We start from the raw sequence: 17223 nt of genomic DNA on the forward strand, positions 1-17223 counted from the left end.
AAGAAATTGGTCACTTGAGAACCACATGTAAAGACTGAGTCTTTGAACCAAAAATCTTGTCTGACTTGGCCTTAAAATCAGTGCATGGATCAACTAGGGTTTCCTCAGCCATTTAAATACAGAGCATGTTTGTCTAATGTGGATTTATTTTTTTTTTTAAATTTTTCTTATTTTTATAAATACATGCAACCTTCATAAAGAGATTTTTTAACACACAGTACTGGTTTGGTAAGCTGAAGCTGGGAAGGTATTCGCAAGTGAGATGTCTGTATTCTGCTCTTAATTTACAACACTTGCTTGAACCTTCAACATAAAGGTATGAAGTTTACATATTTAAAATGCACTTTTTCTAGGACAGACCATTAGCTCACCATTTCTCATGTGTCCAAATATTGCCTCTTCTCAAATGATAAAGGTGTTAAAGGTGTACTCTGTCTTTTTTTTCCTGTCCTCAACTGAAACTGCAGAAATGGATGTGAAAACACGGAAGAGAATGTTGAAGAAAATTCGTGGGAAGGAAGTCTTTATGGCTGTGGCTTACAGCAGGGGTCAGCCAGTCCTTCCACCTCGCCTACAGCACAGCATTCCTTCGGGACGCTCTCCAGTTCTCCTCTCACAGGGTGGTGGAAACATGGCACCTTATGAACCTTATCACCCTCAGCACCCTCCTCAGAGACATAACCGTGGATTTGGGATGCCAAGGTATGAGCCTTGAAAACCTGTCTGAAATCATAATTCGTAATCTTTTAATTTTTACTGCAGAGTAGTTAGGAGAGAGTTTGTGTTGGTTAGGTAGGCAACTGTAAATTAGTTCCATCTCAGAGGCACTTCCTGGTAATTGCACCTTTTACCCTTTAAACTTACGGGATCTGCCCGATTTATAAACAGGCACAACATGGTTGGCCCACAAATAACATTCTACCCCAGTCCAGGAAAGAGGTGCTATCAGAGCTATGACAATTCCTGCTACAGGTCCTGGTAAGTGAATGTGAAACTTTACAAAACACTGCCCTGGAATAGTTGGGGATGATGGTGGGAGAGTGATGCAGAAGGCTGAGTTGGCTGTTAGTGGCACAGTATGAAACAAGGAGCTTAATGTGGCTCTCCAAAAAGAGCAGAGTTAGAATCAAGCAATGAAACCAAGATGAAACTCCACACAGTGGTGATTCTTAACCTCCGTGATTGTTTTTAAAGCTCATATACTCGGAGCCGCCGTCACATGCAGTATGTGAATAAGGAATGTCAGTATGGGTTTGTGCCAGGGAGTGGAGAAGAGCCTCAAGCACCAGAAGAAGGTTCAGCTTTCTATGAGATTGAAGGAGAGGATGATCCTGCTTTTCCTACTTTACCAGTAAGTTATCAGCTAGGGATATGTTAAAACCTGTCAAAGAGGAGGGGGATGTTGTACAAAAGCACAGTGCTGCTTTACCAACATGTATAGCAGCAGCTTTTTATTTTTAAATGAACTTCAGCAGTGAATGTGGTTTTAAGAAGGGAAGGCTGAAGTAAGTGTAGATCCTGTGAAACTTTCTTAAAGTTCCTCTTTCTCCTTCCTGTCACTGGAAGCACTTGTTTTAATTTTAGTCTAATAAATTTAGGGTTGCATTTCTTCTTACTACTGTAGTTCAAAATCAAACCCAAAAAATCCCTTCCTAGTGTGGATGTCTCTCTAGCACTCAGGATTGTCGGGGAAAGTGTTGCAAACAAGTGAAAAGGTAATTGATTGTTTGTGTAACTGGATTGAGAAACTGTGTAGCAATAGCTTGAATTGTTCCTAGTTGTGATGTTTTGGGCTAGCATGTTCCTCAGATTTCTTCTGTTACAGAAATAGGAGAAAATTGCAAATACAGACTTCTGAAGCAGTCTTACTGTCAAGTTGTAGGTGAAGTGGCACAGTTTATTCTTAAACTGGGAAGTAAATGTGTTATTTGGAGTCTGAGCCTAGTACAAAGCTGGATATGTTAGGAAAAAATCAATGTATGTTTAGGTACCTGAATAGGAGAGCAGACTTTCTCTGCAGCCACCTTGGTACATTGGAATTTCTTTTTGCTATAAACAAAAGTTAGACTTGTATTTAAATGGAAGGTGGGGAACCTGCTCAGTGCTGTTTCAGCAGTAGCCATTTTAAACTTTGCCCTCGTACTACATCTGTAATCTTTGCTCTCATTCTTCTTCCAAGAGCATCAAAGAATAACAACATGTTATGCTGCAGTTCTTTTTGTTCCAGCATGAAATCAATGCAGTTTACCAGCTTTGCATCTCCGTTGTTGGACTGTACCTTGCAGCTCCTAATGAATTGTTCTTCATGTTCATTCAGTTACTTTGATATTGTCAATACCAAAGCCTTTTCTCTGTCTCTTCCTTGTCTTCAGTAAAGGAGTATAACATTCCCTGGGAAAAGATGTCCCACAGGAAACTCTGCCATCCTAGAGGTCTGGTGGGAGAATCTTCTGACTTACCACATCTGCTTCAGCTTTGGAGATCTTACAAGCTTCTCTGAGTTCTTTGTCTATCTCATACTCACCATGCCTTCTGAGGAAAATTTTGTGTGTCACCTTAGATATCACATAAGAGTGAATCAACTTCTTTTACTCAAGCATCTCAATCCTATCCTGTATTGCTGCTTCAGACAACTCTCTAAATTGTGGTGCAACTAAGGACTGACATCAGTGGAAAGACAAAGAGCAAGGGAAGTGTTAAAGAGGTCCTGTTGGAAACCTTGATAGGTTCTGCTCTGTGAAAGATTCAGGCTTGCTTGTATGGGTCAAGTTAGTGTGGACAGTGGTTTCTATGCCAGCAGTCACCCATGGGTTTCACTAGTTGTGACTAAAGAAATCTTTTTTTCATGATAATTAAAGTATTTGGATGAACTGATCTGCTGGGGGTGTGGTAGGAATGCTCCAAGATGCAGAATGAAGGAGTTTATCAGGGAGTAGCTGTTCTGGGATCTGTTTTCTCCATTTGTTACTTGAGATAAAGCTGCCAAAGTTCTAGTAATGAGCAGCTTGACTGTGGCATAGGTCAGTGGTGGGTCTTCAGAAATCAATTACAAGAATGCTTGTCAGAAGGAAAGGTGAAGGAAGAATTGTCTGCAGTCATTTTGCTGTCATCAAGGTGCACAGGAACAGATACACAAATGGTAATTGTAGGAAATTTTGGTTGCAACAAGCTTGGGCCACAGCCTATTTCCATTATGTGTGTGTAGAGCATGGAAAGGCCTTAAACCTATTTCTAATTGCATGCTTCTGACTCTTCTTTTTAGAGCCAGGGTAACCCTCCTTCTATTGTCCATGGTCCATCAGGATTTTGGGTAGCAAGGAGAGGCCAAAATTCTGTTCCACCTAATAAGCAAACCCTGAATTCCTTGGAGGAGGAGGAAGAAACAATTGAAAATGGTGAGTTCTTTAAGTATTAGTAGGTGAAAACACAAAGTTTACGAAGATCCACTGTCTCATGTCAAACTATTAGTATGATTATTTTTCAGGACTTAAACCTGCACCAAGCTGTAGCGGTGATGCTGGCTGACCAGAGCATGATGCATTAGGGATGCCTTTTACCTGTAGATATAGTGTGCTTTTGCCAAATTAGATTCCTTGCATCTGAATGTTTGTGAGCTTTGAATGTGCCTGTGAGCATGTTATTTTTCTTCCTTGTTTGATAGGAATGTGTCACTTCTGTTTAAGCCTGCCATGCCAGTACCCTTGTCATTGTGTAAATAGATCTCTAGCAAGCCAAATCAATGCTTAAAAATGCATGGAATCAGTTTGGTAACAGCAACCTTGACACTTGGTGGAATAACAAAATATGAGTATCTTAACTGCTCTCTATCTTTTCTGCACAAATAAGATGATACTGAAAGCACCTGAAATGTAATTCTGGTAACTTCAGCTTTTAAGTTGTTTGACTTTTTCCCCTGAAATCAAAGCTTCCTGTTCTCCCCCTTGTAGGGAAATTTAATGAAGAATTTTTCTATGTGCCTCCAGGTAAGTAAAACTTCAGCCTTTACTGATGGAAGACTTGGTGAATGCAATGCACTCATTATGACCATCTTTCTAGTTTTGGAAAGATTAGATTTAATGACACCTTTTTTTTTTTTTCCCCTAATTAATTTGGCCTATGCCTTCCAGATCCTGACTGTGAAAGTGCAGCAGTATTTAATTCAGGTGAACCTACAGCCAATTTGGTAAGCTGCGGTCACTGTCTGTTCAGATTAGGAATTCTGGAAGTGGGTAGTATGCTTCATAGAAACTGTCCTTGGATGCAGGCTTAACAGTTGGTCAGATACTACTTCTATTACTACTTCTATATATTCACTCCCTTTTCTTTCCTAAATGGTGAGGCTTTTGTCTCAGGCTGTGAGTACAGTCTGAGTACTGTTGGGTATATTAGTGATTTTCCACATTCCCCTGTGCAGAGAGAAGGGCTTTTCTTAATGCTGTTCTTCAAATCTTATTCCAGGTAGTCTTACTCCTCCACTGTGGGACTGGAGGCATGTCACCTCATAGAAATGATTTTGGAATATTTTAATTTATTTATTTTTTTAATTTACATACTCAGTTCCCTACTGGTCTACACTGGGTGTGAAAGCCAGGCCTGTGCATGTCAGAATAAACTGCTTTTACATGGTTTACAAAAGATCCTCTGTATCTCTGTAGCAGATAAATAAAAATAATGTGGGAATATGGTGTGTGTGTCTTGTTACTTCTTTGCCTCTTCAATGGATTATGCTTTGCTTTGAAATCCCTTCAGGAGGAAGGGCTGGTCTCTGTGTCACCTCAAGATGGAGTGGCTTCCTACAGCTATACCCAGAAGGTAGTACCTAATCCTTTATCATGGTAGCGTGGAAGAGAGGTGACCACTCTGCTTGGTTACTGTCAGTTTGTGGGGTCCCTCTCCCTGCCTCTTAACACTATCTTACAGCAAAGGAGGATACAATTCCCTATAAATATAAGCAAAATAGAAGGGTGAGAAGATGCCTTTCAGGTGTCTGCAACTTTAAATTGGTATTTTCAAGCCCAGTTTTAGAGAATTGGGATAATTGGACCTATCCATAAAGGCAGTTCTCAAAATGCATTTACATAAAGTGACAATTTTTGAACTGTGATATTTCCATAGTCTTTGTCAAAGACGGTGTACTGAATACTGTGACTCTTTTCCAGGTGATGAACTCTGCAGCAGTCTCAACCTCAACAGGTGTTTATGCTGCTCCAGCTGCAGGCTACTCCTCAAATTCTGCTGCCTCCACTCCAGCTAATGTCACAACAGCAGTTCCCCCGCAAACAGCAGTCCAACCAGTGATAGTATCTCCCCTTTCTGTAGGGAGGCCAGGTAGAGTGTATGCACCATGCCTGTGGATTTGGATGTCAAAGTTTTTGGTTACATCTTTCCCTCCATTTTTCCCCTCCCACCTATCCAAGACAAATGTTAAAAGGTTTGGCATGGTTTTGGTGTTTTGTTCTTGTTGTGGTGGTTGGCTTTTGGTTGGTTGGTTTTGTTATTGGTTGGGGTTTTTTGGGGGTGGTATGGTGGTGTTTGTTTTTTTTCCTGTTCTGTTTTTGTTTTTCCCAAAACTAACCAAAAGCCTTTCTTTGGCTTACTATGGCTTAATAGTTGTAACTTCACTGCTGACTTCTTGCTTTCATGTTTTGAAGGCAACTCACTTTGCCCCTGAACTTGTGTTGTAATTGGAGGTCTGCTTTGGGTTCTACTTCCCCTTTTTAGCTGTCACAGCCAAGTGTTTTGCTAGAAAGTTCTTCTGAGAAGGCAGAAGTTCATGGCAGATCCTTTCTCCCTCTATTTCCTGCAGCTCATTTTCCTCTGCTCAGTTCTGTCTCCCTTTTCTGTCATCTTAGTTCAGTTTGTTTCTTTCCACTCTGAGGTTTAGTTAGCACATTTCTCTAAGCTTTCTACTCACTGATGCTATTAGATATCACTCCCAGAGATGTAGGACACCTTATGAATATTTAATAGTAGTCCCAAATAATTTTGTTGTGCCTTGAACCCTTCCTTATTTTTGTGGACTTAGTGTCATGTTTTTGATTACTTGTAAGCAATTAGTCTGTTCACTGTTTCCCTGGTACTGACAAATAACTGAAAAAGATGTTTATGCTTAACTGGAGTATGAAACTTGCAGATAGAGGTTCAGTTAAGACTTGAGAGACTGCAGCTTTCCTATCTGTTTTCAAACTTTCTTGTGGATATCTTCAAGGGATGCCTAAAGAGAGCTCTGATAAAGCTTGTAGATAGGGGCACTGAGGTGACAAAGAAGTGCAGGTTACATTGTGTATCATAGCATCTTGCTCATGTGAGGTGCCACTGACAATTTGACTTGACTTCTGTTTCCTTCCAATTGTAACAGTTTCTTCGGTGCCATTCCCAGTTTATTCAGCTCCTTTTTCTCCAGCGAGTGAGGTGGGAGAAGCTGGTGCTGTTCTTCCGCCTTACTCTTATGACCCCAGTGGCAGTGATCTGCCCCGAGGTAATGCCACTGTTTTGTGCTTTTCCTGCTGCTCTTGAGCACACTCCTGACTTGTGTTCTCTGTGGAAACTTGAGAGAACACCTGTAGTGAGCAGAAATGGCTCTTTGCAGCTCGTGGGGAGTGAGAAATAATATGGCTGCTTCTGCTGAAAATGTGTTAATTCTCTGTTTTGAGCAGCAGGTTTGTATATGTTTGAAATCTGTGATCACTGCATCTTTAGATAGCATCTGAGGAAAAACAGACACCAAGGGCAATGGTGTTTGGCCTGTATCATGCTGCTTCTTGCTAGAGAGACAATTTTTCTGATAACTGCTTTAGGACGAAAAAATAGAGCCTATAGCTGAGAGAGCTTTGTTTAATAACCCAGAGATGAATCTGTCTGCCTTCCTTCCACAAGCTAAGTGCCTCTCAGCTGCAGGAACATGGCTACTGCTGGCTGTTCTGCCATGTAACTTGGTTTCCCTCGGTGGGGGGCGCTGTCAGGCCTGAGTGTGCCACTGCTGTATTGCTGCACACATCACAAGAGGCAGACAAGACCGTTCTGTCACTGAAGCAGAAATGCTCTGGATGCAAGTTGGAGTTTAGTTATGGTTCAGTTATAGGTATATCTCTGCACACTGGTTGAAATACAAAGGCTTTTTTGGTATCCCCCTATGCACTGGATATGTTTGAAGTATGTGCCTCATAGTTTTCTAATTCTAATATTCATCTCTCAATGCAGCAGATGACAGGATGTTATCAGACTGCTAGCTCAAGTTCCTGAATCTCCCATGTTCTCTTTTGGTGCTGAGAGCAGGTTTTCATTCAGATATGAGTAAGGGGAAAGAACTGGCTGCATATATATATCATCTGCAAAATCCAAGCATTCCTTTTTGCACTGTTTTGAAAAGTGTAGTTTCACTCTGACTTGGTTTCTTCCACACCTTCCCATCTAAAGTAGTGCCATGACCCCTGTGTAGGATTTTTTTCCTCAGGGTACTAATCCTAGAGGGAATCATGTGAGATGAGGCGGTGCTCTTGTAGCTACTTGAAATATAAATATCAATTGGGAGGCTGCAGAACAGCATTGGGCTGAAATACTGTGCACTTCTTCAGTTGCATTTACCATGTAACATGTTTTTCTTGTCAGCAGATGATGTGGAAAAGGCAGGTTCCAAAGTATTGTGGGTTCGCTGCTCACAGGCCTGCTACTTCCGCAGGTACTGCTGATGTAACTCTATGCTCCCCAGTGCTTTCAAGGCCTGGTTTTGTCTTGAATGTTCTGTTTTCTGCTTCTCTGCAGCAGTAGGATCATCTTGATGATACTCTGCCCACCCCAGAATTCATGATTTTCAACTTCAGCAGAGTGCCCTGTGTTCCAGTGACTGCAGCAGTGTTAAGGACTGACCAGAACTTCCCATCAGTGCAGTCAAAATATTACTCTAGTTTTTGTCCTGATGCATTGCAAGATGAGATTGGGGTTTTGGTGGTTTTTTGATTGTGGTTTGTTGGTTTGGTTTTGTTTGTTGTTTTGTTTTTTTTCAGCAATCAATATAGTCTTTGTATTTTCATGTCAGAGTGGCTAATATTTTTTTGTCTTAGCTGTTCCTTCCTAAGGCAGTCCTGTTTCACTGAAGACTGACTTGATTTCTAGGCATCTTAAAGAGAAATAGAAAGAAACTTCTCTCCTACTGCTGCACTGGATTCTGTTGCAGCATTCCACAGACATCAGTGTTTCCAGTTTCAGTTTGTCACTTCAGTCGTCCAGCTTTTCCTTTGTACTGTTGTTATTCCTGCTGTGAAGCAGCTGTGATCTTGTGCTTGTTTTGCACTGATTTGCATAAACAATTGAAGAACAAAATCAGACCTCAAAAATATCCCCAAACTTGTTCCAAAATGTAGATGCCATTTCAGCAAGGTTCTAATGCATTGGCATTTCTATCAGAGTTGGGGTTATTTTTAGTATTTTGCTGTCTCTGTCACAACGAAATCACCTGTGCTTTCAAGTATTGAGCTTACAGCTGTTGAATGCAAAGGAAAGTGGAAGAATCTGTGTGCACTTCCTAGAATAGCTGTGTGGATTGTTGCCTTGATCAAACACACTGACTAGTAAAAGAGTTGAGAATTAGCTCCTGTAGCAGAGGAACAATTCCTTGGGGCATTCTAGTCCTGGGTTCATATTTCTGATGCTGTATCTGCAGCAAAATCATAGAATCAATAAGGTTAGAAAAGACCTCAAGGATCATCAAGTCCAACCTGTCACCCAGCACCTCATGACTACTAAACCATGGCACCAAGTGCCACGTCTAATCCCCTCTTGAACACCTCCAGGGACGGTGACCCGACCACCTCCCTGGGCAGCCCATTCCAATGACTAACAACTCTTTCTGGGAAGAACTTTCTCCTCACCTCCAGCCTAAACTTCCCCTGGCACAGCTTGAGACTGTGTCCTCTTGTTCTGGTGCTGATTGCCTGGGAGAAGAGACCAACCCCCTCCTGGCTACGACTTCCCTTCAGGTAGTTGTAGACAGCAGTAAGGTCTCCCCTGAGCCTTCTCTTCTCCATGCTAAACAATGAGCTGGGCATGTGTGGGAGATGGGTGGGCAGGGAAGCAGTGTGGAGTCAAGGCCCTGGTCTTGTGGGGAGTGGGTAGGTGCTATGTAGATGGCTTAAATAGTAACTTCAGAGGTGTGTGACATTGAAGCCCTTATAAGGTTGCTCTTTTTTCAATTGTCCCCTTGCTTTCCTTTTCATCTACCAGCAGTGCTAAAGCAAAGTCAATATGTGTTTATACACATACGCACAAAACTACTGCAGTGGGATAGGTGACTTGCCTTTTCCCAGCCTCTAAAACAATTCTATATTTGAATCTAAGAAACTGTGCACCTTTCTAGAACAGTATTAGGATTAAAATGTGCTCTTTTTCCTCCTTTCAGTGGCCAACTTTACAGGTTTAAAACTGTGTCGCTCTGTTTGGACAGTTGGAAATGAACTTGCAACTTCAAAACCCTGTTGTTTTGGGGGGGTGGTTTTAAAGTTCCTCCCCACATCTTGGATTGTTTCTCGCCATATTTGTCTAGGGGCAAATTATACAGGCAGAAGTAAAAGACTACTTGCAAGAAAGGAAAGAACTGAGTAGCCTTGTGAGGAAAGGGAAGCAAGGAGCATATTCCTTTTCCTTCCCTCTGCCTCCATTTTCTGAGTTGATACAGCAGTTTACAGAATCCCAAAAACTAGGTCAGAAGGTCTTGGGATTGCTGTGTATGTTGTCCCTATTGATATGTTACTATGATCATTGCTCAGCAAAGCTCTGGAAATGGAGATGGAGGCAGAGCTAGACTTCACACTGGGCAGAAGCAGTGTGAAGCTGAGGTCTCTATGGAGTTGGCCTGTTGTCTCAACATGCCAGCCTAATATGAGGATCTGCAGCATGTATGTCATGTGAAGTGAGTTGTCACTGCTGTATGAGAAGGCTGTTCCTGACTGCCTGTGTGCTTTTTGTGGTCAACTTAGTTTAGGCACTTAAAATGTTATTTGATGAAACACTTTTTCTTCTAAACACTCAGCCTTGTTAGGAAGCCAGAATTGCTTAAGACCTAGTTGCTTAGGCAGCAGAGACTCAGAACACTGGCAAATACCACTTAAGTTATCAAGGTGAATAAACCAAAGTTAAAACTAAGGTAATTGTAGAGGCTGGGTATTAAGTTAGTCAGACAAATGTTCTGTTATGGCACAGATGTCTAACTGGATGTAAATTTAAATTAGTTTTACCAGCTATTTAAAATCTATAACCTCAAAACTGTAAAGAAAGTAGTGTTAAAGTACTGTCATGGTACTTGAAGAACATTTCATCTTAAGTTACTCTTAACGTGTGTAAATTTCTTTTGCTTCTTGTTTTGTGCTCATCTGCTCTTCAATGTCATGTCCTTTAATTTCAGATACAAAGGTCTTGCGGTATTATTTTAATCTGGGATTGCAAGTAAGTGCTTTTAAAATGCATGTAGTAAATTGCCTGTAAAGCCTCATGGTTTTCCTGACAAATGGGCTGGCATATTGAAGACTTCCAAGTGTGCTAAATGTGCATCCTGTGCACTCAGCTATTCATACGTGCAGGCTTGGTGGAGATTAAAGTACAGCTCAGGAAGTGAAGTTCTAATTCAAAACATGAAGCACACTATTTTGGATGTTTAGTTATTTTACTTTGGGTTGTGGTGGTGGTTCTTTTTGTTTTCACAGAGGATGGTGGATAAATATTACTCTCTGTGAAGGTAAGGGGAGGAACCTAAGCCATTAAGATAATTTGTGAACTTAGACAAGACATCAAAGACTGCTTAGAGCTGTGTGGTTTGAGTCTTCTAGGACTTGCCCAGCTGTGTTCAGACTGCTTAGCACCATTTCTCTGTGTTATGGGAACTCTTGTTCCACTGAAGAATTGTCTGCACCAGCAGTCATGGTTAGCATCAATGCTGCTGCTCAGGGAAGTAAAAAATGTCGGCTTCTTCGGTGGAAGAAATAGGAAAAATGTCTTTGGATACAACAAAGTCAGTACGTAGGAATCTTCTCTGAAGATTTCTGACACAATGACATTGTGGAACTGAAGTGACTGTTGGTGCAGGTATCACAACATCTTTTCTGGTAGGCTGTATTGGGATTTTTTTGTGTGTGTAATATCTTAAGGGGCTAGGAAGGAAAAAATAAAGCACTTCTTCCTAATAAGGTGTGACATGAAGAGGGATGGAGACTGTGTAGTGGCTTGTTTGACCCAATGTTTTCCCTTTTCTCAAAGTGTTGTCATCAGAGCTACTGGCCTTCCATGGTGTATGTACAGTCAGTGCTGCCACCATCACCTGTGGAAGTTTATCCAGCGTATGCTGAGCCAGCTTCTGTCCTAGATCAGTCTGTACCTCAGTTTTACACTGATGCTGGGCGAACTGAAGTCCACCAGGTTCCCTTGGAAGTGCCTGCAAATGGTTAGTATTTAAGAGCACATAGCTACAGAATGGTGAAGGAATAGAATGGCTGCAGGAGTTGCCTGCCTGCAGCTGTTGAAGTAAGACTGGTAAGGGGTTATGACAAGTTCTGCTGTCTGTGGTACTATTTAAAGTATGTCAGTCACTGGTGTAGCCAGCAACATGTCAAGGGCTTTTTAAAGGAATGAAAAGGAAGAAGTAATGTTTTCTAGGTCTGTACTAGGTACACTAACTTGTGAGAATTTTTTCTAAAAGTGAAGAAATGTCTTTGCTAACTGTTAAATCATTTAGTCATAACTATTCACTTGTGGTATCAAACCAGAATGCCTGTATTTAATGTAAAGGAGACAGATGAGTGTTGACAAGTATGAGTACTTCACAGAATTCTTCAAAAGGAAGATGTTGCAGATCTTAGTTTCAAGGCTCAGCATACTGAGCTGTTAGCTGTTAGCCTACTAGGCCCTGTTGCTAGCTGCATCTCTTACTGCTCATAACATTTGCAGAAAAACTGAAGTTGCCCCTAGCAGCTTTGTAACAAGCATGTAGATACTGCTGGCAGTGAATAGAAGGATTGTATTAAATGAGGAAAAAGATGTCAAAAGGTCAGATGCCTGCTCATTAAAATCTGTGGAACATGACAAACTGTTGTAAAAGAGCAGAGCATAACAACTGCTCCTCAGAAGCATGCAGGCTTATTGCTCTGTTGGTGATTCTCCTGCATAGGTGAGTGTCATATGGTCAGAGATCAAATAGAGGAAGAATATATTGGCTTTTTCAAGAGGGACTTGGGTAAAAGCTGACACTCCAGTGCAGAGTGCTGCTAAGCAATTCTTAAAGAGGCTTTAGCGAGATCAGCGAGTTGTTCTGTAGTCTAACTTAAGACTCTCTGTTGGAAGGAACATGTATAGACATAAAGTTGTTATCTAATGGGTTTTCCCTTTCAGCCACCAAAATAATTCTGTGTTCACAAAAGTCTGCATTAAGAAAAGCTATAGATATGCTAAAATATTAAGTGTGTGTTTTGTTCTGTTTGTCTTGGTCTTTTTAAGGTAACTTTCAAAATGCAGAGCCTCCACCTCTGTCGTACGGGCCAGTCTATTACCCAGTGGTGTCAGACCCCTTCAGCCAGCAATCTGTTCCTGGGATGGATTCTTTAGTACCTGCCTATCGCTGTGTTAGCACCTGGCACACAATAAACCCACCATATGGAAATTCTCCCCAGATTGCTAATGCTGTAAGTTCTGGACCGCTGCAACAAGTCAGCTACATTGCCTCACCTAACCCTGCACCTCATGATGTGCCTCAAGGAATGTAAATCTGGGAGCAATAAGCTCAGTTCTTCCCTTGGCTTCTCATGCTTCTTGTTTGTCAGCTATGTGTTAATATTGTTAATGTTACCCTGTCTGGGTGGGCTAGGTTGGTTGACTCAACTGCAGTTAGATTTCATGTTTCTCTTTCAAATTTCGTGTTTTTCTTTAGGCTTAAGATGTTGATTCAGTCAACTATGTAGGCAAACACAGGAGAATAGTGTACACAAACTGGTACAGGGAACACAAAGCTTCAGTTTGACTTCATAAAGTATGTGCAAAGGCATTTGTTGTCACTAAAGGAATGTCACATCATGTACCTCTGTGAGGGGGGTTTGCACTGGAACACAGACACCTGGTTCTTGTTTAAGCACTGAAATAGGCAGCTGTTAGAACTAGGGTTACAACTGGGCACAGGGTCATTAGAGGATGGAAATTGCTTACTCGGACTTTGCGAAACAAAACTTCTTTGCCTTTAGTGGTCACAGTCTTGTAATAGCTGTATTACTACTGTCTTTGTGCATAGGGTTTGTGACTCCTGAAAGTGTAAGAATCCTGTTCTGATCTGTTGTATATTTGTAAGATCTGTTTTGTGAAAGCTGTAGCACAAATGGTGGCAGGCTTGGTGTGTGTTTTTGCACTGATAGCACAAAATAAAGGCATTGAACACGTGAAAACGTGTGGTCATTTATCACTGGCAGGTTACATTCCTGACAATTAGTTGTCCAACAGCCTGGACTTAAGAATTGCAGTTGCCTTGTGAGGGATGAGGCTGTTCCAGCCTTTCTGTGAGAAAGTATCAGAACCTTTCATCATGAGAATGAAATGCAGCAGAGACCTCTTGCTGCGTTTGTCTTGGTAAATTTAGAAAGGAAACATTGAGTAGTCTGTGCACGTGAACTGCAACTCTCAACTGACAGTCTGCATAGGCTCTGTCCTTGATAGATGAAGAAAAAGGGGGTGTGAGATGGGCCCTGCACGCAGCCTTGGGGACACAATGATGGCACAAGCCCTGTTGTGGGGTAACAGGCACAAGTGCAGGTTATGTTGGCTCAATGCTGGAGGCCCTGAAAACCAGCAAAGACACTTGTTGAACAAATCTTTTGCTGCTTTGTAGAGTCAATCTAGCAAACACTGACTCTTCTCCACGTGCTGGTGAACTCTGCAGGAGTCTCAAACTCAATAGGTGTTTATGCTGCTACAGCTGCAGGCTTCTTCTCAAATTCTTCTACCGTCACAACAGCGGTTTTCCCCCAAACAGCAGTCCAGCCAGTTATAGTATCTCCCTTTTCTATAGGGAGACCAGGTAGAGTGTATGTACCACACCTGTAGACTTAGATGCTGATTTATTTTATATTTTTTTTGGCTGCATCCTCCACTCTGCTTTTCTTTTTTTCCTACCCATCCAAGACAAATAATAAAGTGTTTTGCGTTGTGGGTGGGTTGGTTGGCTGGCTTCTTTTTTAAATAATAATGATTTTAAGTGTCACTTTCTTTGGCTTGTAGTTAATCGTGTATTAATAGTTGTAACTTCACAGCTGACTTGCTTTCATCTTGTGAAGGGGACAGTTGCCCCTGAATTCACATGAGAATTTGAGGTGTCTGCATTTCCCCCCTTGCCAACTTCAGCCATCAGTGACAAACATTTCACTAGAAAATTATTCTGAGAAAGGAACTGCCATGAGCTTCTGCTTTCTCCCTTGTTTCCTTCAGCTCATTTTCTACTTGAAATGAGCCACTGGTCCTTAAGCTTTACTATCTCTTACAGCAGTTGCTGGCTGTGATGGTTAAGGATCTGCACAAAGATTCACTTTTATGACACTTATCTAGCTCCTGCTGAGACTGGAACCTTCCCATCTGCTTTCAGACTTTCTTCTGGACATCTTCAAGCAATGCTTCAAGAGTACTGTGACAAAGAAGTGCAGGCTTCATTGTGTACTTCAGCATCTTACTCATGTGAGGTGCCACTGACAATTTGACTTGACTTCTGTTTCCTTCCAGTTGTAACAGTTTCTTCAGTGCCATTCCCAGTTTATTCAGCTCCTCTTTCTCCAGCGAGTGAGGTGGGAGGAGCTGGTGCTGTTCTTCCGCCTTACTCTTATGACCCCAGTGGCAGTGATCTGCCCCGAGGTAATGCCACTGTTTTGTGCTTTTCCTGCTGCTGCTCTTGGGCACACTCCTGACGTGTGTTCTCTGTGGAAACTTGAGAGAACACCTGTAGTGAGCAGAAATGGCTCTTTGCAGCTCGTGGGGAGTGAGAAATAATATTATGGCTGCTTCTGCTGAAAATGTGTTAATTCTCTGTTTTGAGCAGCAGATTTGTATCTGTTTGAAATCTGTGATCACAGCATCTTTAGACAGCATCTGAGAGAAACAGACACCAAGGGCAATGGTGTTTGGCCTGTATCATGCTGCTTCTTGCCGGAGAAACAATTTTTCTGATAACTGACTTAGGGCCTGTAGCTGAGAGAGCTTTGTTTAATAACCCAAAGATTAATCTGTCTGCTTCTTTCCACAAGCTAAGTGCCTCTCAGCTGCAGGAACATGGCTACTGCTGGCTGTTCTGCCATGTAACTTGGTTTCCCTCAGTGAGGGGTGCTGTCAGGCCTGAGTGTGCCACTGCTGTATTGCTGCACACATGATGCTGCCACATCCAGTGGTGTCCCCCAGGGATCAGTGCTGGGCCCCATCCTCTTTAATATTTTCATTGATGACGAGGAGATTGAGTCAGTCATCAGCAAATTTGCAGATGACACCAAGTTGGGAGCAGATGCTGATCTGTTAGAGGGCAGAAGGGCTCTGCAGAGGGACCTCGACCGACTGGATAGATGGGCAGAGTCCAACGTGATGGCATTCAACAAATCCAAGTGCTGGGTGCTGCACTTTGGACACAACAACCCCATGCAGACCTACAGGCTGGGGTCAGGGTGGCTGGAGAGCTGCCAAACAGAAAGGGACCTGGGGGTGCTGATTGACAGCTGTCTGAACATGAGCCAGCAGTGTGCCCAGGTGGCCAAGAAGGCCAATGGCATCCTGGCCTGCATCAAGAATAGTGTGGCCAGCAGGAGCAGGGAAGTCATTGTGCCCCTGTACTCTGCACTGGTTGGGCCACACCTTGAGTACTGTGTCCAGTTCTGGGCCCCTCAGTTTAAGAAGGACATCAAGACACGTGTCCAGAGAAGGGCAACAAGGCTGGTGAGAGGCCTTGAGCACAAGCCCTATGAGGAGAGGCTGAGGGAGCTGGGATTGTTTAGCCTGGAGAAGAGGAGGCTCAAGGGAGACCTCATTGCTCTCTACAACTACCTGAAGGGTGGTTGTAGCCAGGAGGGAGTTGGTTTCTTCTCTCAAGCAACCATCACCAGAACAAGGGGACACAGTCTCAAGCTGCACCAGGGGAGGTTTAGGCTCAAGGTGAGGAGAAAGTTCTTCACTGAGAGAGTTGTTTGCCATTGGAATGTGCTGCCCGGGGAAGGTGGTGTAGTCACCATCCCTGGAGGTGTTCAAGAAGGGATTGGACATGGCACTTGGTGCCATGGTTTAGTCATGAGGTCTGTGGTGATGGGTTGGGCTTGATGATCTTTGAGGTTTCTTCCAACCTTGGTGGTACTGTGATGATAATAGGTAGATAAGAATGCTCTGTGACACTGTTAAGGATGGTTGCTGGTTGTGTGTAGTTCTGGATAGCTGTCCTCCTAATGGACTGATTTCAGGTATATGGCAATTGTAGTTTTATTGAATCAGATGTAACACTTTGGGCTTCTTTTCCATAGCCTATTGCTTGATGATGGAGCACAAAATAATATAGTAATGCAAATTGTTTTCATGCTTAACTTCAAGGTATTACCATCTAAAGTAGTTGTATGGTCCCTGTGTAAACTTTTTATCAGTATACTATCCTAAAGGGTTTATTTCAGATAAGATGAAGAGCTGCTCTTGTAGCTACTTGAAGTGCAGATACCATCTGGGAGGCTGTGGAACAGCTTTTGGGTGAAATGCTGTGGATTTCTTCGGTTGCGTTTACTGTGCACCATGTTTGTCTTGTCTGCAGATGATCTGGAAAAAGGCAGGTTCCAAAGCACTGTGGGCTGTCTGGTCACAGGCCTGCTGCCTTCACAGGTAATGCTGATGTGCTCTGCAGTAACTGATGTTCCAGGTGCTCTCAATGCATGGTTTTGTTAGTCCTGAATGTTCTGTTTTCCGCTGCTGCAGCAGGAGTACCCCGATGAGACTGCCTACTTCACAGTATATGATTTTTCAGCTTTAGCAGAATGTCCTTAACTGAGGCTTTCAGCACTTGGTAGAACTGGGTGTTAAGTGAACTGACAAGGATCGGGGCGGGACGTGAATTAAAAAGATCTTCAGCCCCTGCCTGGAGCTCTTCATCTGAGTTACTCCAGAATACTGGACTCTAAAAAGGTATAAGGATTTCAAGGTTGGTAGTTAATCAGGAATTGCTTAGAGCTTTTATATTGTTACGCTGCTGTACTG

The 17223-nt window shown here is 42.5% G+C and overlaps 1 protein-coding gene across 1 annotated transcript in view; it reads left to right on the top strand.

The window, feature by feature from the left end:
- The window catches only part of LOC104300160 (ALG13 UDP-N-acetylglucosaminyltransferase subunit), a 28171-nt gene extending 11158 nt beyond the window's left edge, over positions 1–17013 (top strand). Inside the window, exons 13-24 of the mRNA XM_054169806.1 lie at positions 468–702; positions 1195–1351; positions 3263–3395; positions 3948–3983; positions 6359–6478; positions 10397–10437; positions 11245–11428; positions 12478–12662; positions 13319–13436; positions 14737–14865; positions 16784–16851; positions 16945–17013. Coding sequence (XP_054025781.1) covers positions 468–702; positions 1195–1351; positions 3263–3395; positions 3948–3983; positions 6359–6478; positions 10397–10437; positions 11245–11428; positions 12478–12662; positions 13319–13436; positions 14737–14865; positions 16784–16851; positions 16945–17013 — 1475 coding nt within the window. The remainder of the gene's footprint in view (positions 1–467; positions 703–1194; positions 1352–3262; positions 3396–3947; positions 3984–6358; positions 6479–10396; positions 10438–11244; positions 11429–12477; positions 12663–13318; positions 13437–14736; positions 14866–16783; positions 16852–16944) is intronic.
- Positions 17014–17223: the final 210 nt, after the last annotated feature.

The sequence above is a fragment of the Dryobates pubescens genome, chromosome 18 (assembly GCF_014839835.1).
Source record: "Dryobates pubescens isolate bDryPub1 chromosome 18, bDryPub1.pri, whole genome shotgun sequence".
NCBI classification, from domain to species: Eukaryota; Metazoa; Chordata; class Aves; order Piciformes; family Picidae; genus Dryobates; species Dryobates pubescens.